The sequence below is a fragment of the Salvelinus namaycush genome, chromosome 3 (assembly GCF_016432855.1).
Source record: "Salvelinus namaycush isolate Seneca chromosome 3, SaNama_1.0, whole genome shotgun sequence".
NCBI lineage: Eukaryota > Metazoa > Chordata > Actinopteri > Salmoniformes > Salmonidae > Salvelinus > Salvelinus namaycush.
Window position 1 is genome coordinate 86,022,062 of NC_052309.1, and position 16,623 is coordinate 86,038,684.

A 16,623-nucleotide genomic window follows, 5' to 3' on the forward strand; every position below is an offset into this window, starting at 1 on the left:
TTTCAAAGATTTTACTGAGTTACAGTTCATATAAGGAAATCAGTCAATTGAATTAAATAAATTAGGCCCTAATCTATGGATTTCACATGACTGGGCAGGGGCACAGCCATGGGTGGGCCTGGGAGAGAAATAAGATTTTTGTGCGTATGGAACATTTCTGTGATCTTTTATTTCAGCTCATGAAAGATACTGTAGGACCAACACTTTAGATGTTGCGTATATATTTTTGTTCAGTGTATTTACAGTCATGATTGGAGAATCAGACTTTGTCAAATGACAAATAAAATGACACACTAAATAAAACATGTAATTTCCTGTTAGTTGTGCACTTCAAAGTGTATGCTTCAGTTGATGACATTGTTAGACTGCTTTCCCTGTTCAGGAAGACCACAGTGTGTGATTTGTACATTACACGAAAGAGGAAGTACTGTAGCTAACTAACAGGTTTTGACAAAAGTTTGAGGTTGTTTTCACAAGGATTGTTGTCTGTGACAAATTCTGACATTAGGTAGAGGTTGTTTTCACAAAGATTGTTGCCTGTGACAAATTCTGACATTAAAAACATTTCTATCCTTTACATTTTTTTTGGTCAACTTCGAGAATGATGAAATGCTCAGCGTGTACCAGCTTCTTGGTAGAAAAATAAGAAGTGCAGTATATACATTTGTCAAGACTTCCGCCAAAGTCGGATCCTCTCCTTGTTCGGGCGGCGTTCGGCGGTCGACGTCACCGGTCTTCTAGCCATCGCCGATCCACCTTTCATTTTCCATTTGTTTTGTCTTGTTTTCCCACACACCTGGTTTACTTTCCCTCATTACTTGTCGTGTATATAACCCTCTGTTCCCCCCATGTATGTGTGTGAAATTGTTTATTGTAAAGTGTTTGTGCACTCTGACTGGTTCGCGACGGGTTATTTTGTACCCATATTTTGTTGTTCTGGGTGCCGTTGTTTTTGTTTCATATTAAACTGCTCCGGTTTTTACCCAGTTCTGCTCTCCTGCGCCTGACTTCCCTGCAGCCAGTCACGCACCCCTTACAACATTAAGATGGATGATATCCGTTTTAATAATAGCCACCCAAGCAACCTCTTGCAAAACTGATTGTGAAATCTGTGTTTTTTTGCTTTGACACATCAAACCACATTTTCCTTTTTCTCAAACATGTCTGAAATCATCCGTCTCTATTTCAAAAAGTTCACATGTTTAAAAATAAATGCACAACAACGATATAAAAAGAGAACTAGCTGAACTTTAAGCCATATAAGGTGCTTTGGTCTCAGCTACACAAAAACTAAATGGTATCTTATTGCTTCACCATCATCTTGCCTGTATCTCGGGGACTTTATTATTTTGGTTGTAGGTTAACATCTGATTTACTGTGATAACCACTAAACATGTCTTAGTAGAGAGTTAAATATATTTATAGTCATGTGTGCCAGATCAAACCTCTTGATACTGGGCCCAATATGAGATCTCTCTGCAGGAAAAGGCTGTGAGATGGCTGTAGGCCTATTGTACAGTGGCTCTAGAAGAACCTGCCTGTCTTGATAGTGGAGTACTCTGTTTCTCCACCGCTCTCCAGACTGACTGCTGCGTTCCCTTTTCCTTTCATGTGGACGATGGTGGAGTATGTGACTGAGGTGTCCTCCTGTAGAGAGGGATAATACGAGACACAAGCACTGCTGCTGACATCTAGGGATGCACAGATTCACACTCATTTACACTATAGATCATGTTTATACTAACAAACACACACTCTCTCTCTCTCATGCTCACACACACACACACACACACACACACACACACACACACACACACACACACACACACACACACACACACACACACACACACACACACACACACACACACACACACACACACACACACACACACACACACACATTACTTCTCTTACTGGAGCACTGAGGGGTGTTGTTGTCTCCTCTTGGTTGTTGTTTCTGGGTTCTTGAACCGTATCATACATTACAGAGGGATCATCCTAGAGAGGAGAGATACAATGAGACACCACAGGCGGCTGGTGGCACCTTAATTGGGGAGGATGGGCTCATAGTAATGGCTGGAACGGAATCAATGGAATGGTATTGTACCCGTTTTCTATGTGTTTGATGCCATTCCATTAACTCCATTCAAGCCGTTATTATGAGCCGTCCTCCTCTCAGCAGCCTCCTGTTTGAGACACATAAAACAGTGACGTCCACAGCACAGAAATAGCACAATGATTGAGACGTTATCTTTCTTGAGACCCTAATTTGGCCACTGAATTTGACATGACTTGATCCAGTAACAGTCTTTAAGACACACACAAACACACTGTCTCTTACTGGTGCACTGAGCGGTATTGTTGTCTTGTCGCCTAAACCTGTGTTTCTGTCTGCAATCGAGGAACACATTGCAGAGGAATCATCCTAGGAGACAGAAAATTACACACCTACACTAACCTTGTCCCATTAACCGTATAATACCACAATGATAAGTGGGATGTGAAAAGTGGCAGTAATAAAGCCTCTCTGTAACGGCTGTCGTCTTCCTCCTCCTCGGACGAGGAGAGGAGAGAAGGATCGGTGGACCAATACGCAGCGAGGTATGTTGACATAATGAATTTATTGAAAAGACGAAGACTGACACGAACTATACTTGACTTATACAAAATAACAAACAAACAACGTAGACAGACCTGATCATGAAACTTACATAAAACACGCAGAACTCACGAACAGGAACAGACTACAATAAACGAACCGAACAACCAAAACAGTACCGTGTGGTGCGCAGACACAGACACGGAAGACAATCACCCACAAACAAACAGTGTGAACAGCCAACCTATATATGGTTCTCAATCAGAGGAAAACGTAAAACACCTGTCTCTGATTGAGAACCATATAAGGCTGATTACCAGACCTAAACATAGAAACACAAAACATAGAAATGCCCACCCACACTCACGCCCTGACCGACTAACACATACAAAACAACAGAAAATAGGTCAGGAACGTGACATAACCCCCCCCTCAAGGTGCGAACTCCGGACGCACCAGCACAAAGTTTAGGGGAGGGTCTGGGTGGGCATCTGACCACGGTGGTGGCTCAGGCTCTGGACGAGGTCCCCACCCCACCATAGTCAATCCCAGCTTCCTTAGCCTCCTCAAAATGACCACCCTCCAATTAACCCCACCTAAATTAAGGGGCAACACCAGAATAAGGGACAGCTCCGGGACAAGGTAGCTCAGGACAGCGAGGTAGGTCGGGACAAAGAGGTAGCTCAGGATAGAGAGGTAGCTCAGGATAGAGAGGTAGCTTAGGATAGAGAGGTAGCTCAGGATAGAGGGGCAACTCCGGACTGAAGGGCAGCTCCGGACAGAGAGACAGCTCTGGACTGAGGGGCAGTTCTGGATTACTAGCAGCGTCGGGCTGAGGGGCAGCTCATGGCTGACTGACGGCTCTGGACGCTCATGGCAGGCTGACGGCTCTGGACGCTCATGGCAGGCTGACGGCTCTGGACGCTCATGGCAGGCTGACGGCTCTGGACGCTCATGGCAGGCTGACGGCTCTGGACGCTCATGGCTGGCTGACGGTTCTGGACGCTCATGGCTGGCTGACGGCTCTGGCTGGTCATGGCTGGATGACGGCTCTGGACGCTCATGGCTGGCTGACGGCTCTGGACGCTCATGGCTGGCTGACGGCTCTGGACGCTCATGGCTGGCTGACGGCTCTGGACGCTCATGGCTCACTGGCGGTTCTGGACGCTCATGGCTCACTGGCGGCTCTGGCAGATCCTGTCTGGTTGGCGGCTCTGGCAGATCCTGTCTGGTTGGCGGCTCTGGCAGATCCTGTCTGGTTGGCGGCTCTGGCAGATCCTGTCTGGTTGGCGGCTCTGGCAGATCCTGTCTGGTTGGCGGCTCTGGCAGATCCTGTCTGGTTGGCGGCTCTGGCAGATCCTGTCTGACAAATGGCTCTAGCGGCTCCTGACTGACTATCGGCTCTGACGGCTCGGGACAGACGGGCGGCTCTAATGGCTCGGGGCAGACGGATGGCTCAGACGGCGCTGGGGAGACGGATGGCTCAGATGGCGCTGGGGAGACGGATGGCTCAGATGGCGCTGGGGAGACGGATGGCTCAGAATGCGCTGGGGAGACGGATGGCTCAGATGGCGCTGGGGAGACGGATGGCTCAGATGGCGCTGGGGAGACGGATGGCTCTGGCCGGATAAGGCGCACTGTAGACCTGGTGCGTGTTGCCGGAACTGGAGGCACCGGGCTAAGGACACGCACCTTCATGCTAGTGCGGGGAGCAGGAACAGGACACACTGGACTCTCAAAGCGCACTCTGTGCCTGGTGCGTGGTACCGGCACTGGTGACACCGGGCTGAGTGCACGCACATCAGGACTAGTACGGGGAGAAGTACCAGTGTGTACAGGGCTCTGGAGACGCACAGGTGGCCTAGTGCGTGGTGCCGGAACTGGAGGCACTGGGCTGGAGACACGCACCACAGGGAGAGTGCGTGGAGGAGGAACAGGGCTCTGAAAACGCACTGGAAGCCTGGTGCGTGGTGTAGGCACTGTTGGTACTAGGCTGGGGCGGGGAGGTGGCGCCGGAAATACCGGACCGTGCAGGCGTACTGGCTCTCTTGAGCATTGAGCCTGCCCAACCTTACCTGGTTGAATACTCCCCGTCGCCCGACCAGTGCGGGGAGGTGGAATAACCCGCACCGGGCTATGTAGGCGAACCGGGGACACCATGCGTAAGGCTGGTGCCATGAATGCCGGCCCGAGGAGACGCACTGGAGACCAGACGCGTTGAGCCGGCTTCATGGCTCCTGGCTCAATGCCCAATCTAGCCCTACCAGTGCGGGGAGGTGGAATAACCCGCACCGGGCTATGCACACGTACAGGAGACACCGTGCGCTCTACTGCGTAACACGGTGTCCGCCCGTACTCCCGCTCTCCACGTTTAGCCTGAGAAGTGGGCGCAGGTCTCCTACCTGCCCTTGGCCCACTACCTCTTAGCCTCCCCCCCAAGAAATTTTTGGGTAGTACTCACGGGCTTTTCAGGCTTCCAGCCACGTCTCCTTGCTGCCTCCTCATATCGCCGCCTCTCTGCTTTCGCTGCCTCCAGCTCAGCTTTGGGGCGGCGATATTCTCCTGGTTGAGCCCAAGGTCCTTTTCCATCCAGCTCGTCCTCCCATGTCCAGTAGTCCTGGTTGCTCTGTTGAGCTCTCCCCCACCGCTTGGTCCTAGGTTGGTGGGTGATTCTGTAACGGCTGTCGTCTTCCTCCTCCTCGGACGAGGAGAGGAGAGAAGGATCGGTGGACCAATACGCAGCGAGGTATGTTGACATAATGAATTTATTGAAAAGACGAAGACTGACACGAACTATACTTGACTTATACAAAATAACAAACAAACAACGTAGACAGACCTGATCATGAAACTTACATAAAACACGCAGAACTCACGAACAGGAACAGACTACAATAAACGAACCGAACAACCAAAACAGTACCGTGTGGTGCGCAGACACAGACACGGAAGACAATCACCCACAAACAAACAGTGTGAACAGCCAACCTATATATGGTTCTCAATCAGAGGAAAACGTAAAACACCTGTCTCTGATTGAGAACCATATAAGGCTGATTACCAGACCTAAACATAGAAACACAAAACATAGAAATGCCCACCCACACTCACGCCCTGACCGACTAACACATACAAAACAACAGAAAATAGGTCAGGAACGTGACACTCTCTTGAAAAAGCCAAACCTTGACCCAGGAAATATAAAAAACTATTGGCCTATATTGAATCTCCCATTCCTCTCAAAATGTTTTGAAAAAGCTGTTGCGCAGCAACTCACTGCCTTCCTGAAGACAAACAATGGATAAGAAACGCTTCAGTCTGGTTTTAGACCCCATCATAGCACTGAAACTGCACTTGTGAAGGTGGTAAATGACCTTTTAATGGCGTCAGAATGAGGCTCTGCATCTGTCCTCGTGCTCCTGGACCTTGGTGCTGCTTTTGATACCATCAATCACCAGATTCTTTTGGAGGGATTGGAAACCCAAATTGGTCTACACGGACAAGTTCTGGCCTGGTTTAGATTTTATCTGTCCGAAAGATATTAGTTTGTCTCTGTGGATGGTTTGTCCTTTGACAAATCAGCTATAAATTTCGGTGTTCCTCAAGGTTCCGTTTTAGGACCACTATCCTTTTCACTATATATTTTACCTCTTGGGGATGTCATTCGGAAACATAATGTTAACTTTCACTGCTACGCGGATGACACACAGCTGTACATTTCAATGAAACATGGTGAAGCCCCACAATTGCCCTCCCTGGAAGCCTGTGTTTCAGACATAAGAAAGTGGTTAGATGCAAATGTTCTACTTTTAAACTCGAACAAAACAGAGATGCTTGTTCTAGGTCCCAAGAAACAAATAGATCTTCTGTTGAATCTGACAATTAATCTTGATGGTTGTACAGTTGTCTCAAATTAAACTGTGAAGGACCTTGGCGTTACTCTGGACCCTGATCTCTCTTTTGACGAATATATCAAGACTGTTTCAAGGACAGCTTTATTCCATCTACGTAACATTGCAAAAATCAGAAACTTGATGCAGAAAAATTTATCCATGCTTTTGTCACTTCTAGGTTAGACTACTGCAATGCTCAGCTTTCCGGCTACCCGGATAAAACACTAAATAAACTTCAGTTAGTGCTAAACACGGCTGCTAGAATCTTGACTAGAACCCAAAAATTGATCATATTACTCCAGTGCTAGCCTCTCTACACTGGCTTCCTGTTAAGGCAAGGGCTGATTTCAAGGTTTTACTGCTAACCTACAACGCATTATATGGGCTTGCTCCTACCTATCTTTCCGATTTGGTCCTGCCGTACATACCTACACATACGCTACGATCACAAGACGCAGGCCTGCTGACTGTCCCCAAAATTTTAAGCAAATAGCTGGAGGCAGGGCTTTCTCCTATAGAGCTCCATTTTTATGGAATGGTCTGCCTTCCCATGTGAGAGACGCAGACTCGGTCTCAACTTTTAAGTCTTTATTGAAGACTCATCTCTTCAGTAGGTCCTATGAGTGTATGAGTGTAGTCTGGCCCAGGAGTGTGAAGGTGAACGGAAAGGCACTGGAGCAGCGAACCGCCCTTGCTGTCTCTGCCTGGCCAGTTCCCCTCTCTCCACTGGGATTCTCTGCCTCTAACCCTATTACAGGGGCTGAGTCACTGGCTTACTGGTGCTCTTCCATGCCGTCCCTAGGAGGGGTGCGTCACTTGAGTGGGTTGAGTCACTGACATGATCTTCCTGTCTGGGTTGGTGCCCCCCCTTGGGTTGTGTCGTGGAGGAGATCTTTGTGGGCTATACTCGGCCTTGTCTCAGGATGGTAAGTTGGTGGTTGAAAATATCCCTCTAGTGGTGTGGGGGCTGTGCTTTGGCAAAGTGGGTGGGGTTATATCCTGCCTGTTTGGCCCTGTCCGGGGGTATCGTCGGATGGGGCCACAGTGTCTCCTGACCCCTCCTGTCTCAGCCTCCAGTATTTATGCTGCAGTAGTTTATGTGTCGGGGGGCTAGGGTCAGTCTGTTATGTCTGGAGTATTTCACCTGTCTTATCCGGTGTCCTGTGTGAATTTAAGTATGCTTTCCCTAATTCTCTCTTTCTTTCTCTCTTTCCTTCTCTCTTTCTTTCTTTCTTTCTCTCTCTCGGAGGACCTGAGCCCTAGGACCATGCCTCAGGACTACCTGGCCTGATGACTCCTTGCTGTCGCCAGTCCACCTGGCCGTGCTGCTGCTCCAGTTTCAACTGTTCTGCCTGCGGCTATGGAACCCTGACCTGTTCACCGGACGTGCTACCTGTTCCAGACCTGCTGTTTTCAACTCTCTAGAGACAGCAGGAGCGGTAGAGATACTCTGAATGATCGGCTATGAAAAGCCAACAGACATTTACTCCTGAGGTGCTGACCTGTTGCACCCTCAACAACCACTGTGATTATTATTATTTGACCCTGCTGGTCATCTATGAAAATTTGGACATCTTGGCCATGTTCTGTTATAATCTCCACCCGGCACAGCCAGAAGAGGACTGGCCACCCCTCATAGCCTGGTTCCTCTCTAGGTTTCTTCCTAGGTTCTGGCCTTTCTAGGGTGTTTTTCCTAGCCACCATGCTTCTACACCTGCATTGCTTGCTGTTTGGGGTTTTAGGCTGGGTTTCTGTACAGCACTTTGTGACATCAGCTGATGTAAGAAGGGCTTTATAAATACATTTGATTGATTGATTGATTGTTCTATCTGTCTTCCTTTCCCATCACTCTCAATGTGATAGAGCTTCTAAATGATTTATTTACCTTTTTCTTTCCTTCTGTTTTGCTCCCACTGCTTTTCTCCCCTGTGTTTTTCTTTCCTGGGGATTAAAAACACAGTTTAATACACAAAACAAATCATTTCCACATTCCACTGAAGTCATTGCTTTTCTGAGTGGTTGCAATTATGGAATACATACTGTACCTTTGTTTCTCTTGTATATGTACAAAGCCACTCCAGCGATGATCAGTATGACTGGTAGAACAGCCAGTAAGATGTATTGGATTGGATTGTATTGTTGAGGGGAAGCAGATGGATCTTCTCCTGAAGTCCCCACTGTGTCTGCCCCTAAAGGACATGACAGTGTTCTGTCAATCTACAGTGTAACAGATAGCTTGGCTGTGTGCAAAAGAGAACTCTACAATATTTACAGTATTCTGTTGCAATATCTACAGTATGCTGTTACAATATCTACAGTATGCTGTTACAATGTCTACAGTATGCTGTTACAATATCTACAGTGTGTTCTTAAAATATCTACAGTATGCGTTTACAATATTTACAGTATGCTGTTACAATATCTACAGTATGCTGTTACAATATCTACAGTATGTTGTTAAAATATTTACAGTATGCTGTTACAATATCTACAATATGCTGTTACAATATTTACAGTATGCTATTAAAATATTTACAGTATGCTGTTACAATATTTACAGTATGCTGTAACAATATCTACAGTATGCTGTTACAATATTTACAGTATGCTGTTACAATATTTACAGTATGCTGTAACAATATCTACAGTATGCTGTTACAATATCTACAGTATGCTGTAACAATATTTACAGTATGCTGTTACAATATTTACAGTATGCTGTTACAATATTTACAGTATGCTGTTACAATGTTTACAGTATGCTGTTACAATATTTACAGTATGCTGTTACAATATTTACAGTATGCTGTAACAATACCTACAGTATGCTGTTACAATATTTACAGTATGCTGTTACAATATTTACAGTATGCTGTTACAATGTTTACAGGATACTGTTACAATATTGAAGTGATTAATCAGAATTGTCTGTCTTACTTTGAATATCAATTTCGATGTCTGTCATTTGAGTCTCACTGATTCCACACCTGTACCACCCCTGATCGTCCTCAGTGACGTGTGAGAGGAGGACTGAGAGGTTCCCAGGAGAGGTGTTATTAAACATCTCCACTCTGCCTCTGTAGAGATCACTCTGGGTTAGTATTATCTCAGGTGTCTGTTGACCTCTGTGTTTAGTCCATGTGAAGCTGGGAGGTTTAGCCTGGGTGTTACTACAGGAGCAGGGCAGGAGAACAGACTGGCCTGGGGATCCATTGACCACCCTTGATTGAGGGTCTGACAGAGTGCAGCCTGTTGAAACACAAAGCAATGTATTATTGGACACTAATTTTTGTAATTACAGAAAATGGTAGATCTCTACAACTACTACCATACACACCGAACCATATCATTAATGTTGTATCCATTTTTGCATTTTCAGTTTCCTTTTTTACCTTCTATATATACAGCGATGTAAGCTTGATATTAGCTGCATCTCTTACCTTTAACAGTGAGTTTGATGTCTCTGTATTTTCCATGGATGATTCCACACCTGTACCACCCATCATCGTCCTCAGTGACGTGTGAGAGGAGGACTGAGAGGTTCCCAGGAGAGGTGTTATTAAACATCTCCACTCTGCCTCTGTAGAGATCACTCTGGGTTAGTATTATCTCAGGTGTCTGTTGACCTCTGTGTTTAGTCCATGTGAAGCTGGGAGGTTTAGCCTGGGTGTTACTACAGGAGCAGGGCAGGAGAACAGACTGGCCTGAGTAGACAGTGATCTCACCATAGTTAGTGACTGACAGAGTGCAGCCTGTTGAAACACAAAACAACATAAGCCATAATGTTTTTAATGTCATTGCAGGATTACAGAGCTCCATTAACAATACACCATCAAATATAAGATCTGTATGGTAGTAACTGTATCAAAAGATTATTTTGCGTCATTTTACATTTTTCTCGTACTTTAAACAGTAATCCACTCATGTTGACTTTGGAACATGGACAGGTCTGGGATTTCATCAGCATTTTAATTGTTTAAAATCGATGCTATAAAAACATAGTTATTAAACCATACAATCAAGAAACCCATTTAAATCTGTATTGAAAACAATCAGGCAGCAACATTTTCTGTGTTTACTGTTTGCTGAAGCGTACAGTGTGTATTTTTCATCTGCAAGATATTCTGCTAACTTTCTGTTTTTCAACACATGCCAGATGTTGTTTGAATACATTTATCTGATACTTTTACTTATGCAGGGTAGGTAGGAGGTTTTCTTTGCTATACATATTACATAGTCTACATGTTAGGACTCACCTGCAGTGATATGAAGGAAAGAGCTGATCAGACACACAGAGATCCACATGGTGACTGTCCACTGATGTTGAGCGATATGATGTAAACCAAGATAGAAACTATTTGTTCAGTGTTTATTATGCGTAAAGGTTCAATGCAGCTGTGTTTATCTTAATATCAAATCATTTCTGGGTAACAAGTAAGTACAAATCTGGCGTCTGAAGTGGCCACACAGCATTTACAACGATGGAGCCTCCACAGAAGTCAGGCCATTCATACTTCTTGCTTCACGGAGCAGAGCTGTTGTGAAGGGAGTTGTCAAGGACCTGAGTTTATGTTTATACTGGACGTACCGCCCCCACCTACTGTCAACCAATCATGTCAATGTGCAGCTATGCAGAGCCCTCTGCAGTGTTACATCATTTGGGAGGCGCATGGCATCGCCGTACGGAGCTTGATTTGGCCTCAGCAAGCCTCCGGAGGATCCGCAATTGCGTCACACCCTCCATACGGAGCCTCCGCATCGTATTGCTGGATAAAGCAAAAATCATGTTTTTACTGTGATTGTTTTCAATTAAAATGGTCAAAAAGACACAAATAGCTTCTTAGCAAAGAGCAATTTCTCAAGCTAAATTCTTGCTTGAATTTGCAATGACTGTCTGGGAGTAGTCTGAGTTGGGAGGGAAAAACTGAAAACTAGGTGCTATAGGCAGAGAGGTTTGGAACTCTATTTCTTATTGGTGTCACGAATATCACCGAAGGTGGCTCCCCTTCCTGTTCGGGCGGCGCTCGGCGGTCGTCGTCACCGGTCTACTAGCTGCCACCGATCCCTTTTTCCTTTTCGTTTGTTTTTGTCTAATTGGTTTCACCTGTTCCTTGTTGGTTTTTTGGGGTGGGTACTATTTAAGTTCATTTAGCCCGCTTGTGTTTGTGCGGGCTTGTTGTTATTGTACGTAGGAGGTGTATTGTTGATTTTCGCTGTCCGGTTTATGTAACAGTGGTCTTTGGGTTGTGTTTGCGCCTGTGTTTTGGCTTCATCCATTTTTGTACCTGTTCCTGTTTACTGTGGACATTAAAGCGTTTTTTCCCGTGAAACTTCTGCTCTCTGCGCCTGACTCCACACCCATCATTCTCCTAACGTTACAATTGATCTATTAACTAATTTACTGCCTGGTGACCAGGCAGGCCAAAACGCCAACCCACCAAAACAGACTGACATTTCAGGCAGCCTTTATAAAAAGCTATTACATTAAAAGGGCATTATCATAATTATTCACAATTATACAATAATTATTCCAACCTCATAGTGTGGAAATATTAAACACAGGAATATTACGTTTTTTGCTGCACTGGGCCTTTAAGGGACTGAATTTGACATACTTCTCCCCCTGAGTGTTGACTGCTAATGGTATTTCTGAACTTGTGACTGTAGTCCGGGAAACAGGTGTATGAAGGCCGTTTTCCTCACTGCCTGACTCTCAGCCCACATCCGGTTCCAGGCCTCTCTAACAGGCCTGTGCTTCTCCTTTCCTCTAAATAGTCCTATTACTCTCATTAGAGTCAGCTATTCTCAGACTGTAATGTGTCTATGTAGGAGATGATTATCTGACAAGACAATTATCATCCAGTGTAGTATGCGTAGTATGATGTAATGTAATGAGAGTTACTCGTACCCTTAATCAGTCCCTTTCCTGTGTGTGTGTGTGTGTGTGTGTGTGTGTGTGTGTGTGTGTGTGTGTGTGTGTGTGTGTGTGTGTGTGTGTGTGTGTGTGTGTGTGTGTGTGTGTGTGTGTGTGTGTGTGTGTGTGTGTGTGTGTGTGCGTGCGTGCGTGCGTGCGTGCGTGCGTGCGTGCGTGCGTGCGTGCGTGTGTGTGTGGAATTGTTCTTCTGTCCTCGTAGGGACCTGAAATCCCCAAAAGTCCCTACAAAGATAGTTCAAAAAGTAAAATTATATTTTAGGTTCAGGGGTTACACTTAGTAAAAATGGTTATTTGGCTGTCCCCATAGCAGAACCCTTTTTGGTTTCAGGAGAACCCTTTTGGGTTCCATGTATGAACCCAAAAGGGTTCAACCTGGAAGCAAAAAGGGTTCTTCAAAGGGTTCTCCTATTTAGGTTGTATATAGCACCTTTAGGGTTGGAATCAGGGTTATGTTTAGGGTTAGGTGTAAGGATTCGGTTTAGAGTTAGGGTTAGGGAGAATTGGATTTTGAATGGAAATACATTTTAGGTCCCCACGAGGATAGAAAAATAAGCATGTGTATGTGTGTATTGATTTTGTTTGTCATTCTCACTCCAGTATCATTAACAAGGCATGTCATGGCAAAATGTGTAGCTTTAAAAGTCCAACAAAAATGATCTCTACTCAATGGCAAATTGAATTGCGGAAGATTTGCTGTAAAACTGCAAAAACACTCTGCCCCATGGCAAGATTTGTGGAATTGCAATTACATTTGTAATATAACTGCAAAGTTTTCTCATGGCAAAACGTGTAGAACTGCAAAAAAATTACTTTAAAAGTAAAATGTTTCTCTCCACTGTCAAGAGGGGGGCTACTAAATAGTTTTGCTGCGAGATGGGGGGCCCTCAACCAAATCTCGCTTGGGGCCCCCAAAAGGCAGGGGGACCATTGGGCAATGCAAGCATGGCTGCGGGAGCTGAACTTAGCTGGGCTAAATTTGGGCACAGCTGAACTTTATGCAAATCTTCGGTTATATGATACGTGAGTAACCAATCGAAGCTCACCAGAGCTTCCAACCCTTACTGGATTGGCTGACAAAGGCTGCTGATACATAGCACTACTTAGCATGCTTGTTAGCACCCACATAAGGGCGAAGCTAGCATGGCTAGGCAAGTTACCCCTATATAGTGCATCTCAGCCAGAGCAATAGGATAAAGTGTCTCAGCTCTGCTTGCCCTGACTAAAAGTTACACTTCCAGTGTAGCAGGTTAAAAAACCTACATATTCTGCGGCACCCCTACTGGAATTCTTAGCAATTTGGTTGTTTTCAGGTTTAAAAAAATCCCCTGCCTATTGCGACAACCACAGAGCAAGCGGAACTTTTTAAAAATGTTTTATTTTTATTTAACCTTTATCTAACTAGGCAAGTCAGTTAAGAACAATGATGGCCTACTCCGTCCAAACCCTGAGCCAATTGTGCGCTGCCCTATGGGACTCCTAATCATGGCCAGTTGTGATACAACCTGGAATCGAGCCAGGGTCTGTAGTGATGCCTCTAGCACTGAGATGGAGTGGCTTAGACCGCTGCGAAACTCGGGAGCCCCAATAGGGATGAACCAGAAGATCAGTTTTAGGCTACGCCTACTGGAATTCCTCATAGTTTTGTTGTTTTAAGTTTTAAAAAATCACATGGGGTAACTTTAGAGCAGGAGAAAAAAAAATGATGATCAATCACTATGTCATACCCTACTCAGAGATTGACTTCAAGGTCTGAAAAGCACTTCGGCCAGATCAGCAGTATTTTTTGGTTGTCCTAAGAATATGGTCACTTACCCGAAAATGTGAATATTATTGTTTACATGCACACATGCCATAACTTGTCTGTCTCTTGAGTCCGTTTTTGACCTCATGACTACCAAGTATACAAAGAGCCAAAAGTGTTTTTATGAATGACTATAAAAACAAAACAAATTCCCCATTATAAAAATATTGTTACAGGAGAGCTACTGTCTCTCTCTCTCCACAGACGAAACATAATGCCAATGAAGAGCTACTGTCTCTCTCTCCACAGACCACACATAATGCCAATGAAGAGCTACTGTCTCGCTCTCTCCACAGACCACACATAATGCCAATGAAGAGCTACTGTCTCTCTCTCTCCACAGACCACACATAATGCCAATGAAGAGCTACTGTCTCTCTCTCGCCACAGACCACACATAATGCCAATGAAGAGCTACTGTCTCGCTCTCTCCACAGACCACACATAATGCCAATGAAGAGCTACTGTCTCGCTCTCTCCACAGACCACACATAATGCCAATGAAGAGCTACTGTCTCGCTCTCTCCACAGACCACACATAATGCCAATGAAGAGCTACTGTCTCGCTCTCTCCACAGACCACACATAATGCCAATGAAGAGCTACTGTCTCGCTCTCTCCACAGACCACACATAATGCCAATGAAGAGCTACTGTCTCGCTCTCTCCACAGACCACACATAATGCCAATGAAGAGCTACTGTCTCGCTCTCTCCACAGACCACACATAATGCCAATGAAGAGCTACTGTCTCGCTCTCTCCACAGACCACACATAATGCCAATGAAGAGCTACTGTCTCGCTCTCTCCACAGACCACACATAATGCCAATGAAGAGCTACTGTCTCGCTCTCTCCACAGACCACACATAATGCCAATGCTGTCAAGTGGTCAAGTGGTCAAGCCTCCACCCTTATTCATTGGTTCTGTAATAAACAGAGATACTATTGAACTTTGTTCCCACAACAGTTAAAAATACATCATAGTTGCTCTGTGATGCTGAGCTAACCAACCCTGCTGGAGCACTGAACAGCATCTATGACTGACGTCATATTGACAGATGTTTGCTTGACCAGCAGCAATCAGTAATGTAATGACTAAATAGGATAAATCCCCTTAGACCACGGCAATCTGACTGGCACACTCAATATGGCCGCCGGGCCACCCATCATGGGTCGTTGACTTAAATGTAAATGTCTGTTCCAGTATTTCTATGGTTCTAATCCTTTAGAGTATCCAGGCATCCAGTACTGTGCTAATTATGCGCTCCTAGAACCTAAAGGTCTCATATAGGGTTAGAGAGTAGTTTGGTCAAAGAGGAACTCATACTTTTTAACCCAATTCCTCTTTCAGCCTCCATAAGGAGTATTTACAACGGAATATGATTGAAGGAATGACCCCATCTAGTGGAGGAATAATAGACATGGAAAAAGCATAATCCTCATCCCTGTATGTTCAAACGCCTTTTATTCAAGTGCATGCAAACATTCTATGTTAATAGTTTTTTGCATAATTTTAATCTAAGAACAGTGATACATTTGGATATGCTTTCAGCATATGTAACCAAATCAATCAAATATTGTATTTCCAAAACTACAGTACTGTCTTTTCAAACTCTTATTAACAATTGATTGGCAGCAGGGCATAATTATTAGATTTGTGGATGTGTGTTAGGAGCATTGTTGCATCTGTGCCAGGCAGTGCTATCAGATGTATTCTGGTCTCACCACGAAGCGAAATTCATACTGGCCTTCAGAACAGGGGTAGGACAGGGCCAGACTGATGTTAGAAGGGATCTGGGCCATGTCGTTCTTGAAGTCCTGGACGTGAAAGACATACCTGCCCTCGCATGTTAGGAGCAGTCGGTTGCTGAAGCGAACACTGTTGGTCTGGTTTTGTCTGAGGCTGCTTTGGAGAGAGAGCCTGGCAGTGGGGAAGGAAATACAGTTGGAACATTCTCGTTGGTTCTTAAAGACTCTTGCTGACCAACTGATGGGGTTGGTTTCCTTGGTCTGGTAAATCACACTATTGTGGTTTGGTGTTGTGAATGAGTTGACATAGTCTGGGGCTGGAGTGGAACTTGAGCTTGAGGAGTACACCACATGATTGGCTGATGCCTGGTCATAGGAAAGTCTACTCCAAAAATATATCATTGTCCTACTAACAATGTAATTGACAAATTAACATTACTTAAGTGTGATGAATAGAGAAATGGAAATATCAGATTTCATTGTGTCGTTGGCCAACTGAACTTATCCTGGTCCCAGATCTGTTTGTGTTGTATGGCCATGGCATGTGGCATGACAAGGAACACAAGAGTTGACTAGACAGTACAAACCAGGCTACAGGGAACTCACTGAATAGATTCCATGTTGCAGAGTCCAGGGACATGG

At 45.1% G+C, this 16,623-nt stretch overlaps 1 protein-coding gene across 1 annotated transcript; it reads right to left on the reverse strand.

Moving 5' to 3' along the window:
* Positions 1–843: 843 nt before the first annotated feature.
* Positions 844–11,017, reverse strand: LOC120044685 (cell surface A33 antigen-like). The gene is made up of 7 exons (XM_038989360.1): positions 10,752–11,017; positions 9,936–10,247; positions 9,433–9,744; positions 8,541–8,684; positions 8,381–8,436; positions 1,918–2,001; positions 844–1,647 (listed from the first exon to the last, which is right to left on the reverse strand). The coding sequence occupies exons 1-7, from the start codon at positions 10,798–10,800 to the stop codon at positions 1,525–1,527; spliced, it is 1,080 nt and encodes a 359-aa protein (XP_038845288.1). The 5' UTR covers positions 10,801–11,017; the 3' UTR covers positions 844–1,524.
* Between the last annotated feature and the right edge of the window lie 5,606 nt (positions 11,018–16,623).

What these genes read in the sequence shown, in the direction of transcription:
- LOC120044685 (XM_038989360.1), bottom strand. Translation starts at nt 10,800, where the DNA reads ATGTGGATCTCTGTGTGTCTGATCAGCTCTTTCCTTCATATCACTGCA. An exon ending in CATCGAAATTGATATTCAAA is followed by an intron (nt 8,685 to 9,432) that starts GTAAGACAGACA and finishes CATGTCCTTTAG; the next exon opens with GGGCAGACACAGTGGGGACT. An exon ending in CATATACAAGAGAAACAAAG is followed by an intron (nt 8,437 to 8,540) that starts GTACAGTATGTA and finishes TTTAATCCCCAG; the next exon opens with GAAAGAAAAACACAGGGGAG.